Source organism: Epargyreus clarus, unplaced genomic scaffold, assembly GCF_041222505.1.
Source record: "Epargyreus clarus isolate Ecla_fem2 unplaced genomic scaffold, WU_Ecla_fem_2.2 ptg000023l, whole genome shotgun sequence".
Classification (NCBI taxonomy): domain Eukaryota; kingdom Metazoa; phylum Arthropoda; class Insecta; order Lepidoptera; family Hesperiidae; genus Epargyreus; species Epargyreus clarus.
In genome coordinates, this window is record NW_027332230.1 from 151,167 (window position 1) to 168,962 (window position 17,796).

A 17,796-nucleotide genomic window follows, 5' to 3' on the forward strand; every position below is an offset into this window, starting at 1 on the left:
GCTATTTGAATTATTTTTCTGCGTTCTGTGTTAAAGTTAATCAAGATGTTTTTATAATCCACTCTATTTTTTCCCAAAATAATCTCACGCTTTTTAAACAATAAACACCTTGAAGTCAATTGTTAATCACCTTATTTATATTTAACCCATCTTGCGAATCATCTTAAAGATTTACAATGCAATCGTAAATCTCTCAAAAGTTTTCTTAACATCATTCAAAAATTGTTTTCATCAAAATTTATTTTTTAATATCTCTATAATATAATGGTCCGTAAATTCATATAAAACATGACAACTGTATACTGTTCATTGGAAATTGGCCGCTCAATCGTTTACATGAAACTAACAACGCAGAAATAAAGCTGTCGTGATTTATTCAAAATGTAATTTCCTGTGAAACGATTTACCTAAATGCGACGTGGAAGCTTTATAAACAGACTATAACATCTTCAGCGTTCAGTCTAATACTGTCAGTGATCGTGATAACAATCAATGATACAATCATTCTTAACAAAAATGAAGACAGAAAGCATCCAAGAGTTTCAAAATCGAAGAAGCCGCCTGAATTTTGAGCAAATAACCAAAAATGAACATTTGTTGGTTAGCAAACACCAATTGACAAAAAAGGCGGAAAAATGGGACCGTAAGTCAATTGTTGGGAACATTGGGTTCGATATGTTTTCCACTTATCACGTCGACGGGTTCAGCATCAAAAGGAAGTTTGTGATAGTCCACAATTCTGGACCAGAAGTTGATTCCTACAATTTTTGGAGCTTCATTTGGGAAAAGTGTTACGAAGTGATTGTTAGAATCGACTGAACATCAAAGAAGCGTAATTGGCTGAACAATTCTCAAGATGACGCATATGCTGTTGGTGAATTCCTTATTCGGAAGAAAACGGCAAATATCTCTTGCAAATATTACACAGAATTGCAAATTACGATAAGGAACATAATGGAAAGACAGTCAAGGAAAATAACGCACTTGCAGTATCATTTGCACTATTTGGATAAACTTCCTTCAAGCGGATCTGCACAGCTGATATCCTTCTTGGAGATGGTGAACAAAAATCGTGGAGCGAAAAGCAAGGAAAGTGCTTCTGGCCCTATTGTGATCCACAGTGTAGGTTGTTTTGAAAGGGCAGTGTCTATCTGTGTGATGGACATTTGTTTCGATCAGTTAATGGCGACCAATTCAGTTTCAGTGATAGGCAATGTTTTAAGTGTCAAAAGTCAAGTGTCCTTTGAGTTTTTCAGTTTGGAAGAGTATAAGTTTATTAATAAGGTCTTACTGGGTAGTATAAGAGCATTGCGTTTGAAAAAGGCTAGATCTTCGGACGGTGAAGTGGAAGGTAAGGCTTTTATTGACCATGTTAGGAAATATAGTTTGGTTTTTAGACAAATGTCTGTTCTTTGAAGTTTTGGTGAAGATACAATTGAATGTACGTCGCTTTAATATTAGAACTCATGTTATTTGGAGAGAATCATGATGGAATTGTGAAAAAAAGTTTGCACTTAGAGAAAAGTGGATAATTAGCTGAATTATAATGTTACAAGTATAAAAATACAGTTTTCGATACTTTTTTTTTGTAGTTACTCTATGGATTAGTTTAAGTATTGATAAATAATTATATCGACTATATTTCAATAAGTATTTTTCTATTGTATTAAACAAAAAAATTATTAGACTGATAGGTTGTTACGGACGATGTCTCAGATAGCTTAACTGTCCGAGCTCTTGGTGCGTAACCAAAAGAAACTGGGTTCGATTCCCGGCCGAGGATGTCCGAATTATTTTTTTTATATTCTGTGTTAAAGTTAATCAAGATGACTATTAAGCCCATATTTAACCAAAAATAGTTTAAGTACCTTCATTGGGGTTCAATATAATAAATAATTTTAGATATAAGAACTTCAACAAAATAGTGGTTCTAAAATTTATATCTTATAATACATATGTATTATATCTATACACTTATTATACTAAAAACAGCATATACTATATCACTGAACCAAAAAATGGCTACGCCGTGATACAAAATTAGAAAAGTTTGGAAAATCCAAAAGTGCACGCCTCATAATCTCATTTTTAAAAATAAATTTGATTAAAATAAAATATAGAAAGCAAAATAATAAAAAACAGAAAAAACTGCTATGGTTTAGTGGCGCCATAACTCCAAGGTGAGGAAAAAAAATACTATAATAAAATGTATAGATAGAAATACAAAAAAATCCACAGTCATACATTAGTTTTTTATAAATAATAATTTAACGACAGTGAATTGAACGCTCATATTAACTAAGATATTCTGTCGTGTGTTACTTTAGATAATTAAAAAAAAAATATTCCGGTATGATCATTTTTTCGACCAATTTCCCTGCTACATACACCCATTCATACACGGACGTCCAAAAAAGATTATGCTTAATGTTATTATTTATTATATTAAATAAAAAAATTGTTATTAAAATATATATTATGTGCCTAAAAAATTATTTGACTTGACATAAGTGTACTCATTTTAACCTGTAAGTGTAATATAAATAACAAAAATCAATTTCAGTTTCAACAAAACTGCTTTTTCCGTGTAATTAACGTTGTAATCATGTTTAATACTCTGTATAATTAAGATAGACTAATTTACTATTAATCATTTAATGAGAGAGAGAGGGCGCACCTGTGCCACTGTTGACATTGTCTCTGTTATTTAAAATCGTTTAATATTATAAGAATAAGTAACCCTACGGGAAAAAGTGATAAAAAGGTGAAATAAGTTGTGACTCAACAGGACTAATGTTATGTGCTGCATAAATTGAACAATTACGTAGAAATATCCATAAAACCACGGACAGTTAAAGATAGTGTTTGGATACTTATACCGAAGAATATCGAAGAAAGCAACTCATACAGACGGAAACAACCGCTTACCTAAATTCCAAGTAAGGAACAAGTGCCAAAGGACGTATATTAAACAATATTGTATATGTGATAACCTAAAATTACACATAACGTACAATACAGTCATCACACGCAATAAAGATATTGAAGATAACGCCATCTATCGGCAGGCAACAAAACTATTTCGATCTGAATCTTGCGCAAGATTACTTACAAACTGTTACTTAGTAATCTTACCTAACAGTTCCTTACATTGCCAAAAGAGGGCACGACCAGTAGGTGCACAATGGAAGAAATCGCGAAAATCTTACAAGAAATACAGGCTGACATAGCAATTAACAAGAAAGAAATGAAAGAGATGGAACATAACATTAAACAGTCGATAAATCAAAATATAGACGAAAAATTCCTCATTTTTGAAACAAAAACCAAACAATTGGAAACAAAAATAGAACAACAACAAAAAACGATTGAAAACTTAGACAAACAACTAAGAAAGAAAAACATCATATTTTTTGGAATCGAAGAAAAGGAAAAGGGTTATGAAAGCCTACTCTCAGTAGTACTCGACATCATAAACAATATGATGAAAATACCTTGTCAAAGGTGGGAAATCGAACACGTTAACAGAATGGGGAAAAATACAGGAAAAGTTAGACCAGTGGTCGTTACAACAACAACTACAAGTAGGAAAATAGAATTACTTAAAAAGAAGAAAACATTGGACGGTACAAACATTTATCTGAAAGAAGATTTCCCCCCTAACGTGCTACAAAAACGAAGAGAATTGCAAGAAGATCTTAAACGCGAACGGGAGGCGGGGAAGAAGGTAGCCCTACGCTATGACAAAATTGTGACTATAAAACCACGAAAATCAGAAGTCCAAACACCTACAGAAAGAAATACAAACAAACGTTATATGTCTACATCACCCGAAGAAACCACGAATGAAACTAGGAAACATCACAACAACGAAAAGACTATACAATTACCGAAAAGAAACAAGTCTCAAACCATAACTGGTTTCTTACGCCCGTCACAGCTGAATATTAATACCCCGGCTCTACCAACTGTAAATGTGGAAGATATCCCAAAAAACTAATTAGCGCCTCCGTAACCTCTCTACCTTCTCCAAGCCGGCCGGTCACCGTGGAGAAGCCAGACCACTGCCTCCTAAACCACACTCAAAACCAAAATACCATTTTTAGTAGCAAAAACATAAAAAAGAAAATAACAACACAAAGTCTCTACATAGCAAGCCTCAATGTAAGAACACTATTATCGGACAGTAGAATAGAAGAGCTAAGATACGCTGTTAAGTCAATAAAATGGGACATTATAGGTCTATGTGAGACAAGAAAAGAAAAGGAAATGATAGAAGAATACACGGATTTTATCCTATTTCATTCGCCTGGAATGAACGGAAGAAATGGAGTAGGGTTCTTAATTAAAAAACATTTAAAACGCAATATAATAAATGTCAAAAGTTTCTCGGACCGCGTGGCGTTACTAGAATTACAAATATCTGACAACTCTATCTGGTCCCTTGTACAAGCATACGCCCCCACAGAACAAGGTACCGAAGAAGATTTAAAGACTTTTTATACAACATTGCAATACGCTTTAGACTCCATTCACACAAAAAATATAATCTTACTCGGAGACTTCAACGCAAAAATAGGGAAAGCTCAAAAGAATGAAAATAACATAGGGCAATATGCACACGGAAATAGAAGCCCACATGGCCAAAAATTGATAGATTTTGCCATCGAAAATGACTACTACTTCATGAACAGCATGTTTCCATGCAAACCGCACAAAAAATGGACATGGCGATCACCAAACAATCAACATTTCAACGAGATTGACTACATACTAACAAACCAACCAACCAGTATAAAGAATTTCGACATAATAAAAAGCTTGAACTTCAACTCTGATCACAGGATGATTAGATGTGAGCTGTCATTGACTTCAAAGCCACCAAGAAGAAAAATAAAATCTATTGCCTATACTAGAGTCACACTGAATATCTCAGATAACGACGCCAGACATTGGGAAAATAAATTTATTGAAACGATTAATACACATACAGGGGTACAAAATCAATACGATAACCTAGAAAAGGAGTTACAAAATTTTTCAAAACAACTACCTCGAAAGAACAAACATACAAATAAATATATAAATGACGAAACAAAGTGTCTACTACAGCAAAGGAAAAAATTATATAAGGAAAAGAGAACGAATGAAGTAAAACTCGAATTAACAAGAATAAGCAAAAAAATTAATAGAAATCTTATGCAACAGAAAAGGACAATACGACAGAATACCTTCGTAAAATTCATAAGTAAAACGGGAGGTCTACGTAAAGCCTACAAAGAGTTAAGTGATAAATCAGAATGGACAGGAAATCTGAAGAATAAACAGGGAATTACACTAACAAAACGTCCTGATATCATAAATGAAGCCACACAATTCTACAAAGAACTCTACACTAGTATAGATAAAACATACTCTCCCCTTTGCATAAAACCGAACGAGACTAATGGGGAAAATGCAGACCAAGAGATACCAACGATTCTTACTTCAGAGATCGAGTACGCTATCAAATGCCAAAAAAATGACAAGACTCCAGGGAGCGACAATATTACAAACGAAACCCTCAAAACTCTATCCACTGCACTCTTGAAACCTCTGCAAGCTTTGTTCAATAATATCCTTAGAACGGAAACCACACCAGACCAATGGTCAAACTCCACCATCATTCTACTGTTCAAAAAGGGAGATAGAAGCAATCTAAGCAACTACAGGCCTATTAGTCTCTTGTCCAACGTATACAAAATTTTTTCAAAGATTATATTGAACAGAATAACGAGGACTCTAGATGAACAACAACCGCGCGAACAAGCAGGTTTCCGGAAAAGATACTCGACTATAGACCACATTCAAACTGTCACACAAGTAATAGAGAAAACAAAAGAGTATGGAAAGACGATATATATCTGTTTCGTAGACTACAAAAAGGCATTCGATTCTATACACTTCGAAGCCATATGGACAGCACTCATACAACAAGGCGTGAACCAAAAATATGTAAACTTAATTAAAAATATATATACAAAAGGTCTTGCCAAAATACGCCTAGAATGCGAAGGTGCTGAATTTCCAATTAAAAAAGGAGCTAGGCAGGGAGACGCGCTCTCTCCGAAATTATTCACAGCAGTGCTCGAATCTATTTTCAGGCGTCTAGAATGGGAAACAAGGGGAATACACATAGACGGAGAACTATTGAACCACTTACGTTTCGCGGACGATATAGTCATTTTCGCAGAATGCGCCACTGATCTAGAGAGCATGATGAATGAACTGGCAACGGAAAGTCAAAAAGTAGGGTTGTCAATGAATATGACGAAAACCAAGATCCTAACCAATGGAATTCCTCAAGACATTATGGTAAAAAATGAAAAGATTGAATATGTAAAAGAGTATATATATCTGGGACAACTCGTGGCATTTGAAAACAATACAGGAAAAGAAATAGAAAGAAGGATAACTCTAGCCTGGAAGAAATACTGGGGATTAAAGGAAATAATGAAAAACAACGAAATTCATATAAATATTAAGAAAAAACTCTACGAAATAACGATATTGCCTTGTCTAACATATGGATGCCAGACGTGGTCATTGAGGAAACAAGACGAAGATAAAATGGCCATCTGCCAACGTAAGATGGAAAGAAGTATGCTTGGTCTAAAACTATCAGATAAAGTTAGTAATATCAGCATCAGAAAAAAAACTAAAATAGTAGATGTAACAAAAAGAATAAGGCTACTCAAATGGCACTGGGCGGGGCATATCTGTAGGATGAATAATACCAGGTGGGCAAAACGACTAACGGAATGGATACCAAGGGACATGAAAAGGAAAAGAGGACGACCAAGTAAAAGGTGGAATGACATCTTTAACAAGAGACGTGGACCCTTATGGATGCGTGAGGCACGGGAACGTGATAAATGGAAAAGTTTAGGAGAGGCCTACGCCGAAGAGGCGACTACTATATTTAATATTTAAATTTACTTTACTTACAATGTTTTGTTAGAAATAGTTTATTTGTTAAAAATCACTAAATATTTATTTTATAAAAAAAGTATGTATAGTAATTTACAAGTAAAAAAAGTAAATTGAAAGTTGTTATCTTAAGTAACATTAATTATAATATGTAAGTATAGGATATAGTAGAAATAAAGGCTATTTTTATTTTATTTTTATTTTATTTTATTTTTATTTTAATTTACTATTAATATGTTAATTAGAGTGTTATTAACTAGACTGCGCAGATTCATATAAAAATACGTCTGGATAAAAATATAAAATGTTTTCATTGTAAAACTTTTCATTGTAATTAATGAGTTTGTTGAAAACAAAAGTTACTCGAGTTTCTTGCTAAAACATTGAGTCATGTAAACATTCTACAAATTCCTATAATGAAAACTACACACAAAAAACAAATTTCTTGCGCCAAGAAAATTTTAAAGAAAACGAAAATTATTTTATACCCTATACCCTACCTACCTACCCTACCCTACCCTATACCCGGGAAAAAATGAATTTGCCTAATCATATATAATTATGTATAATCACTTATTTTTTTTTTTTTTTTTTTTTTTTTTATCGTTTAACCTAACGATTAGGCAGACGTGCTACCTGATGGAAAGTAGTCAACGCCGCCTATGGACATTTGCAACACCAGAGGAGTCGCCAATGCATCGCCGGCTTTGTATGAGAGCTCTTTTTGCACCTTTTTTGAAGAGCCCCATGTCATAGCGCTCCGGGAATACCTCAGGAGGAAGTTCATTCCACATCTTACACGTCCGCGGCAAGAACGTCCGTGCAAACCGAACCGTGGAGGACCGCCACGAGTCCAGTTGGTGTGGATGGAACTTCATCCTTCGGCGAGTGGTGCGATGGAGGAATGGTGACGTAGGCACCAGGTCAAATAGTTCCTCGGAACACCCACCATTGTAAAGCCGGTAGAACACACAGAGGGAACCTATGTCCCTCCGCAAACTCAAAGGTTCTAACCGATCGGAGATCACCGGGTCGTTGACGATTCGGACCGCGCGTTTCTGCACGGAGTCAAGTGGGTTAAGTTGGTATTGGGGCGCCCCTGCCCAGAGATGTGAGCAGTACTCCATGTGGGGTCTCACTTGCGCCTTATAAAGCAGAAGGAGTTGCCCCGCGCTGAAGTACCGCTTCGCTCTGTTCAAGACGCCCAGTTTTCTTGATGCCAACTTCGCCTTAACATCCAAATGACCCCGGTACTGCACGTCACACGATATGTCAACTCCCAGGATCCCCACACTTTTACCAATGGTGAGCGGGATACCTTGGAACCGTGGCGCTATGACGAATGGGGTTTTTTTAGCGGTAAACGCGCAGACTTGTGTCTTCGTAGGGTTAAACTCAACAAGGTTAAGTCGACCCCATATCGAGACCTGCTCCAGAGAGTCCTCGATTTCAGACACAAGTCGGATTCTGCTTTCTTCCACGAGAGTCCGAGAGGTATTTGCGCGGCCTGTATACGTAGCGTCTCCCGTACTATCATCTGCATAGCAATGTATGTTGCCTACTTGTTGCAACATATCATTGATATGCAGAATGAATAGTGTGGGAGATAGGACTGAGCCCTGGGGCACGCCAGCGTTTATAGGTTTCGTATCAGAGCAGCATCCGTCGACGACGACTTTGATGTGCCGCTCCGACAGAAAGCTGGTTACCCATGCGCATAACCTCTCAGGAAGACCGTAAGATGGAAGCTTCGCGAGAAGGGCTCTATGCCAGACCCGGTCAAAGGCCTTCGCGATATCCAGGCTAACCGCCAATGCCTCACCATTGCTCTCAATGGCTTGCGCCCATCGGTGTGTGAGATAGACTAGAAGGTCACCAGCTGAACGGCCCTTGCGAAAACCATATTGATGATCGCTGATCAGCTGGTGATCCTCGAGGTACCTCAGGAGCTGTGTGTTTATAACACGCTCCATCACCTTTGAGAGCAGGGAGGTTATCGCTATAGGCCTGTAGTTGGCCGGGTCACTGCGATCACCCTTTTTAGGGATCGGATGTACAAGAGCAACCTTCCACGAAGACGGTACTTGTCCTGTGGTGTAGGAAAGCGAGAATAAGCGCGTTAAGATGGGAGTCAACTCGGGAGCACACGTCCTCAGCACCACCGCGGGGATTTCGTCCGGCCCACTCGACTTCTTGACATCAAGAGACAATAGAGCTCGCCTGACAGCTTTCTGTGTAAACCGTATGTTAGGCATAGAGCTCTCACACCGCGGGATGGTAGGCGGTGTGGCCCCTCGGTCGTCGAGAGTCGAGTTTGAGGCAAAGAGGGTACCCAGAAGGTCGGCTTTCCCCTTTGCCGTATGGGCCAGAGAATCATCTGGTTTCCGCAGGGGCGGTAGTGAAGATTGACAGAAATTACCCTCGACAGCTTTGGCCAGCGACCAGAAGGCTCTACTCCCGGAGGGGTAACCAAGTAGCCGCTCGCCAATTCTGCCGATGTGCCTAGACTTCGCCTTAGCCATATGCTTCTTTGCTGAACGGGAGGCAGCGTTGAAAGCCGTTCGAAGCTCGGCGGTCTTCGGATCCTTGCACGCGTGCGCTGACGCCCAGGTTTGGTAGATCTCTTGCTTATGACGTGATGTCTTAGCGCAAGACCCATCAAACCAGGGCTGACTCCGCCCACCGACGGATACGACAGAGTTTGGAATAAAGCATTCCATGCCCTGCCGAATCACGTCGGCCACAGAGTCAGCGCACGTGCTAGGATCACTCGAGACGAAACACAGCTGCCTCCACGGGTATGATGCCAGGAATTCCCGTAACCCGTCCCAATCTGCTGACCTGTAGTGCCAAACTTGTCGCTTCCCAGGGGGTCGAGCCCCCATGGGACGCGACAAGGGCACAGAAGAACTTACCAAGCAATGGTCAGAAGATCCAAGAGGAGCCTTGACCATTACTTGGTAGTCTTCAGGACGGTTGGTCAGCAGAAGATCCAGCAAAGAGGCAGTATGGGTCTCTACATCAGGTACCCTTGTAGGGCCGGGTACGACCTGGGAGAGCCCATATGCCAAAGAGAAGTCATACGCAGTTCTTCCGGCAAAGTCAGTGGTTCGGGAGCCCAGCCACTCAATATGGTGGGCATTAAAGTCACCCAGAATCACCAACTCCGCCGAAGGACACTGCTGCAGCATCCTGTCAATTGCCCACTGGACGTGCTCGAATAATCGAGTTGTCTCGACATCTCCGCTATAGGACCTATATAGGCACGCGTAGACATGGGTCTGCCCCCCAATATCTGCGCGCACCCACAACAAAGATAGGTCCTTGTCTTCAAGGCAGCTGAGACGGCGGCAGCAGATATCACCCCGAACATACACACATACCCCGGCTCGACGCCTAAAAGCATGTTGTAAACTGTAGCCGGGATAATCTAAATACGATGTATCGCCCGAGGGCGATATCTGCGTCTCCGTCAAAAAGAGGAAAGCCGGCTTTGCTGTCTCAAGGTGGTGGTGGACAGCATCCAGATTGGAATGGAGCCCCCTGATGTTGCACATATCCACGGTAAGTGTGGAGGAGGTCGCCGCTGTGAATAACTTTTCCTTTTTTTTCTGCCTTTTCATTGGTGGTCCAAAGAGATGAAGGACTAGAAAGGATTTGCGGTGCTCCGCCGACACTCCACGGGACAAAGTGCGGGTCTCGTAGCGCCGTGCTTACAGTGGTAATGTGGGATGCTGGCGCGGGGGACGGAAGGGCCCCCGGTCCCCCCCGTGCACGACTACCCGGCTCCACTCCGGTCTCTTACTCCGGCAGGGTAATCGTGCAACGGGACTTTTCGCCGGTTGGCGGGACAGCCTCCCGGGCCAAAGGTTGACGGTGTTGCCCGGGTTCGGGTCCCCAACTAACCGGCGGGCGGCCAGCGGACAACCGTTTCACCGGGTCTCCCTGGCCCCCGCGCCAACGCACCACGCCTCCGAGAGCAACGATGCTTAAAGAGACCCACCGGACCCGAAGGTTACGCCGTCGGAAACACCACAAGAGGATGGGCAGGGGGGGTTAAGGGGATGAACTGGCTCCCAGGCGCACTACCGAAACACGACGAGTCGTTATCAACGGTAGACTCCGGCCTGAGGGTGGTAGCTAGCCAGGCAGATCCCACGAAGAGATCTTACCACCAAGCGTGACACCTTTGGGAATTACGCCAGGCAGTGTCAGACCCAGCGACCAGTGGGACCGTCGCAGTAAGATGTTAAATGCCCGAGTAGACGCTGCTGCCCATCTACCCGGTAGATACCCTTAGTCGGCTTCTACGACACCCACGGGCAGACATGGGGTGGTCTATTCGCCGCCGGAACCACACGGCACAACAATATATATAATTAGACCTGAAAATTGGCCAGATCTAATCATATATTTTATTTATTTATTTATTCATTTATTTCGGACAACAAGGTCCATATTACATATACTTTACAGACTAACATACATACTAATATATACTTATTACTAAATCACGTATTTGCGGCGACGTGAGACGCGAGTCTGGTGACTTCCGGGGGTCCTCTTCGTCCACGGAACTTCCGGAACACAACTCCCTTCGGCCACAGCTCCTCCTTCAGGAAGGTCGACAATTGCTCAGTTGGGACGCGTACAACAAATGAACTAAAGTTCACCGCGTTACGCGCCTCCAACTTTTCGACCACCAATCGGAACTTGGTTTTTACCGCCAAATACTCCACTATGTCAGACGGCTTCGTGTTGTAGTGGAGCCGTGAGACATACACGTGCGACACAGGAACGGCAGGACGCAGGAGATGGTTAGATCCCGTCGGTGCTGTGCCACATTGGTTACGACAAGGAGGCTTTTTCTTCTTACGCACCACCTTAATAAAGCCATCCTTGTCCGCCGCATGGTTGGACAACGCACTGCGAGGGGGTTCATTGCGGGGGTTCCCACTTTCCCTCTCTGGCCTCGTTGTTTTCCGCTTCCCGGGTAGCTGGCGGGAGGCAGCTGCAGCGTAGTCACGTTGAGGCGTAGACATGACGACGCACGGCGACACCTCGGCGGGGGGAGGTGCGGGGCGGGTGACGCACGTGTCACCACATGCGGGCGCAGCGGTCGGTGTCGTGTCAAGTTTCGCCGACTCGAAACTTGCTGACGAGGTGTTACATGCCCCACGACGCGTGTTGACGTTATTAACCTCTGGCGACCTACTTACTGCTAGCGTATTGCGTAATGTAGCAACTTCAGCCCGTAGGTCGCTGATGGTGTCTTGCGAGGCTTCTAACTTCAGCACTACTTCTGCCAGGCTTGTCTTTAATGTTGTTATGTCCTTCAACAGCCTGGTTACATCCACATGGTCGAACGTGACGGGCGGCAGCTTGTGGATGTTCTTCACCACGAATGCTGGTATGTCATCAGGATCAGTCACCTTAAGAAGATTGATGATGTCCTGGATTCCTTTCTCTCCCTTCTCGTCATTCCTGCGGGAAGGCATACGGTCGCTCATCCCGAGCGACTCAAACAGCAGGATCTTGGCACTGCCGATCTCCTCACGTGTGAAGTTGGTCTTGCATATCTGGATAATGCTGACCTCATCCATGGTGTCGATGGCGTGCTGTAGAAACGCCAACACCTCATTGGCTATGAGTTGTTCAGATCTCATAGCCATTTTAGCCGTGCAGCGGCGATCGCCGCGCAAACCGCGAATATAAAATAGAGTATATTCGTAAGCGCTGTGTTTGCGTCCGTCACCGAGCGCATACGACACCCGAATCCCGAATATATAATCATATATAATTAGATATAATTATTTCTATTAAAATAAAAAAAAACTCAGCGTGAGCGAGGATCGAACCGGGGACCTGACGCTTCAAAGACTAACACGCTACCTGTTTACCTATACAAGACTTACTGGAGAAAGCTTGAAATAACTACAAGTAATGCAAATCGAATAATAATAATAATATAATATAATATTTTTCATCCACAAAATACTATAGTTTAAAAGGTTATTAATCATTGGAGTAGCAGACTCTGAGATAAAAACAGAGAATGTTTTATAGTAATCACAAAATGCATATATAATTATATATGATTCATATATAATTATATGTGATTTCCGTATAGTTACACTGATATTGATAGAAGGATTTGTTTATATTTAATGAGCTTTATTAACTGTTAATAAGTGATTTTTTAACATCATGAGATTTAATATATATTTATTACGAGTTAATAAATTATTTATTGAATACGATTTATTAAATGTTAATAAATATTTGTTAACAGTTAACAAATATTTATTTAAAATCAAAAACAAGAATAGCAATTTTCTTTTGACATTTTTTATAACCCGACAGCTGGAATACATAACTGTAACACATGATAATAATTCAAATCACTAAATAAATTAACGTTATTAATATTTAAAAATTTAAAAGATAATTATGAGCTGTGATAGAATTCGGTATATGTTACAATAACCGTTATAATAATGTAAAATAATTAATGGAAATAATTTATAAAGATGATTTTTATTTATAAGCAATCTTCATATCATATGATATTGCAAGTGAAACAAATTCACATATATAATCATTAAAAAATGCTGCATCTAATTATCTATTATTATATATTAATAAAGATAAATTTATAATTTACATTTGATTAGATATAATTATGTACATAGCTTTACGTTTAATTATATACATGATCCTATATCAATTAGATCTGATCAGATATAATCATATATAGGCGTAGATAACTCAGGTCTAATAAGATCTAATTATATATAGATTATATATAATCATATAAAGACTTATATAAAATATACATACAATATATTAGTCTATATATGATTATATATATTTTATATAAAAATTTAGATATAATCATTTATAATTTTATATATTCTATATATAATCATATATAAATATATATGATTAGGCAAATTCATTTTTTCCCGGGTAGTCAAGAAATTTTTTTTTCAGTGTAGGTCATTCATCGTCATATAATGTCTGTTTTCAGAATAGACTTTTTGATGCGCAATAGAAAACTTTTTATGGTAAAAACATCCATGTATTTTTAATGAATGTATCTTGTCACTTTAGAGAGCGAGCATCTTTATAGGGCTTCATATGAATCATATAAATAACAAAAGCACTAATTAGTTAGTTATTGTTAATTTTTAACAGACGAAGAATAATCCCAATATCTTTATATTAAAATTGAGATAAAATATATGTGAAACCATTTTATTCGTAATAAGATTAGTCAAATACATTATAAGCAGGAAAATATAGACAAATTCTATATTAATTTCTGATACCATTAATTATAGGTGTACTAATTATTAGACAAAAATATTTAATAGCAAACATAAAACATAATTATAACTTTTAGAACTATTCAACTGCAACAATATAATTGATGGAAGTTATGGTCAACTGGATTAGTTAATGATTAATAGGGAAAAAACAATTTATTTTGCGCATTATAAATAGATTTTATCGTCAGTTTTAAGAACCATGTGTATCACTAATTTTATCACTAATTAGTTAAATTTTCCTTATTATGTAGCACTTTTAACAATAAACTATTTCAATATTTTTGATGTAGATACCAATGGGATTACAATTGAGTATGTTGATAATGATGATGTTTTTTTGGATAATAAAGTGAAAATTCGCAACATTTCGGACTTTTAATTAGTAAAACACCCTTCAAAATATACCATGAAAGTTAATTCAAAAAAAAGGAAAGTTTTGAGTTGATGAAAACCCAAATAATTTATAGTTTAGTTTTGGTTCAAAATGATACTACTCCTCTATCAGTAGAAAACAATAAAGGCCTTGAATTTACAGAATGTTTTGGGTGTAAAAATATTTTTTTTTTTCTAACTATCAATTTTTTTGGGTTCCAATTTCTAAATTTCGACATTGAAGCGAGCCCTGGTTACTACAAACAGAATTATCGCTACTACAAACGAAATAGAAAAACTACAAACAAAAATATCGCTACTACAAACGAAATAGAACTACTACAAACAGAATTATCGCTACTACAAACGAAATAGATCAACTACAAACAAAAATATCGCTACTACAAACGAAATAGAACTACTACAAACAGAATTATCGCTACTACAAACGAAATAGATCAACTACAAACGAAAACATCGCTACTACAAACGAAATAGAGCTACTACAAACGAGTTATTGCCAATATGAACAGAATAGATTTACTACAAACAGAATTATCGCTACTACAAACGAAATAGTGTTACTAAAAACAAAAATATCACTACTACAAACGAAATAGAACTACTACAAAGGAGTTATAGCCAATATGAACAGAATAGAGTTACTACAAACGGAATTATTGCTACTACAAACGAAATAGAACTACTACAAACGAGTTATCGTCAATATGAACAGAATAGACTTACTACAAACGGAATTATTGCTACTACAAACGAAATAGTGTTACTACAAACAAAAATATCACTACTACAAACGAAATAGAGCTACTACAAACGAGTTATTATATTGTTAGTTATTATTCGATCTAGATCTTCGTTAATTTTATTTACCGCTTCATGAGTATCACGAGGGTTGCAATGTATATATACTTGCAGATCGTCCGCATATAGGTGGTATTTACAATTCTGTATATTTTTCACCACGCCAGCACTATAAATTGCAAACAGGATCGGCGCAAGATTCGAGCCCTGAGGTGCACCAGCTTTGATACTTTTAGAACTGGACGTCATGTTCATGTTTGAATTATTACTCAATTTGACCGATTGTGACCGATATCTATAGTAACTATCAAACCACTTAATTGCATTGTTACTAAAACCGTAGTAATGTAATTTTGATAATAAGAGAGTAATGTTGATACAGTCAAATGCCTTGGAAAAATCTAGTAGCACCAATAACGTGCCCTGGCCGTTGTCACGAGCACTCAGTACATCATCTACTACCTGAGCTAAGGCGGTCGTCGTGCTATGGTTTTTTCTAAACCCGGATTGCATCTCTGGGAGTATATTATTTTCTTCAATATATTTCAAGAGCTGCGCTGCGACAATTTTTTCCAAAATTTTAGATGCACACGGGAGAATACTTATGGGTCTTAAATCATTCTCCGATACGGGATTCGAGATTTTCGGAATAGGTTTTATTTGTGCGTGTTGCCAAATTGTTGGAAAGACACAAGAAGTAATAGACTTGTTTACCATAGCTGTGATTACGGGCAATGATTGAGGTAGACTTATAACTAACATGTCCAAAGATATGCCATCTATGCCAGTTGCATTTGACTTGATTGACCGGATTACTTTTAAAATATCAGTTTCGCAGACTACAGTCAAATCAAAGACATCGTTTATGCACACAATAAATTCAAAATGGCTTAAATATGAAATAGAGACATTACGATTACCGGGCACATTTAAAAAAATGGTTATTTATTTTATTAGCATCTTTTAAAAGATTTTCTGGGAGATCATATTTGCTTTTAATTTTAATATTATTTTTTATGTGCTTCCACATTACACGGGGATTTTTGAGATTTTTGTTGATATAATGATTATAATAGGCTTGTTTTTCTCCGTATAGGGCTTCTTCTACTGACTTTTTTAATGTTATATAAAACTTTTTTTTATGAATATCATTTCTATTTTTTCTCATTTGTAGGTAGGCCTCGTCACGACTTCTCATCATTAATTTTATATTGTACGTGATCCAGGGATACTTTTGATGCTTAATATTTATTTTCCTCATAGGGGCATGTATGTCATACAATGAGATAAGAGTAGTAAATAAAAGTAAGTTAGGTAGTAGTAAGTTAAATACGTTGACCATTTCATTTATATCTTCGATAGATTCAATTTCATTCCAGTTAATTAACTTAAGATCCTTATCAAATTCTTACAATTGTCGCCATTTGAGTTTTATTTTTTTTAAATATTTAATTGGCATGTGATAAATGCGTGGCTGCTTAATGCATTTATATGGTCTATTTGAACTGAGTTAACTTTAGCATCCGTGCATATTACGTCAATCAAAGTTTCGCTGTGTTCCGTCATATGGGTAGGACTATTAACGCATTGGTTAAGTTTAAAGCAGATAAGTAGGTTATTCAGTTTTATGGTACTATTATGTGTGGCATTCAACATGTTAATGTTGAAGTCCCCTAGTAGCACTATGTTGTCACTCCAGGAGAAGCTACCAAGCGCGGCCGTAAGTGCGTCAATAAATATGTCAATATGGAGCCAAGGCGGTCTATATGCAGTGCCAATAACTATTTTTTTGCCACTAAACGTACTTGATATCCACATTTGCTCAACAGGGGGGGAGGGAGGATGCGCCAATGCGCGCGTATTGATGCCTCGCTTGATGTAGAAGCCAACGCCACCACCGCGCGAGCGCACATCGCGCGGACGCGGCGTATGCCGCAGCCGGTAGCCGGGAACCGCAGGCGCGCGTCCTTCCTCGCCCTCTCTAAGCCATGTTTCGTTGACGGCCATGATATCAACATTATGACGTTGCATTGCAACTATAAATTCGTCGTGACGTGTGCCTGAAGACCCTGCATTTAGAAGACCAACTTTTATATTATACCTAGGAGAGATTGACTATTTGTAATTGTACATATCTAACTATCCAAGTAGAAGCAGGGTCAATTGGTCTAATTTTTGTCTTTAATTGAACAAAATTTAATGGAGAAGTTGTGTATATGTTATTGTAATTTATATAATTAATATTTTGTAATTGTGTGTTGAATTTTATTGTGTAAAAAGCCGCCTTGATTTGTTCCCTATA

The 17,796-nt window shown here is 38.4% G+C and overlaps 1 protein-coding gene and 1 pseudogene across 1 annotated transcript; one reads left to right on the top strand and one right to left on the bottom strand.

Moving 5' to 3' along the window:
• The first annotated feature begins 516 nt into the window (after positions 1-516).
• Positions 517-1,416, top strand: LOC140751728 (tyrosine-protein phosphatase non-receptor type 9-like; annotated as a pseudogene).
• Positions 1,417-11,348: 9,932 nt separating this feature from the next.
• Positions 11,349-17,512, bottom strand: LOC140751729 (uncharacterized). The gene is made up of 3 exons (XM_073085762.1): positions 17,300-17,512; positions 11,643-12,587; positions 11,349-11,354 (listed from the first exon to the last, which is right to left on the bottom strand). The coding sequence occupies exons 1-3, from the start codon at positions 17,510-17,512 to the stop codon at positions 11,349-11,351; spliced, it is 1,164 nt and encodes a 387-aa protein (XP_072941863.1).
• Positions 17,513-17,796: the final 284 nt, after the last annotated feature.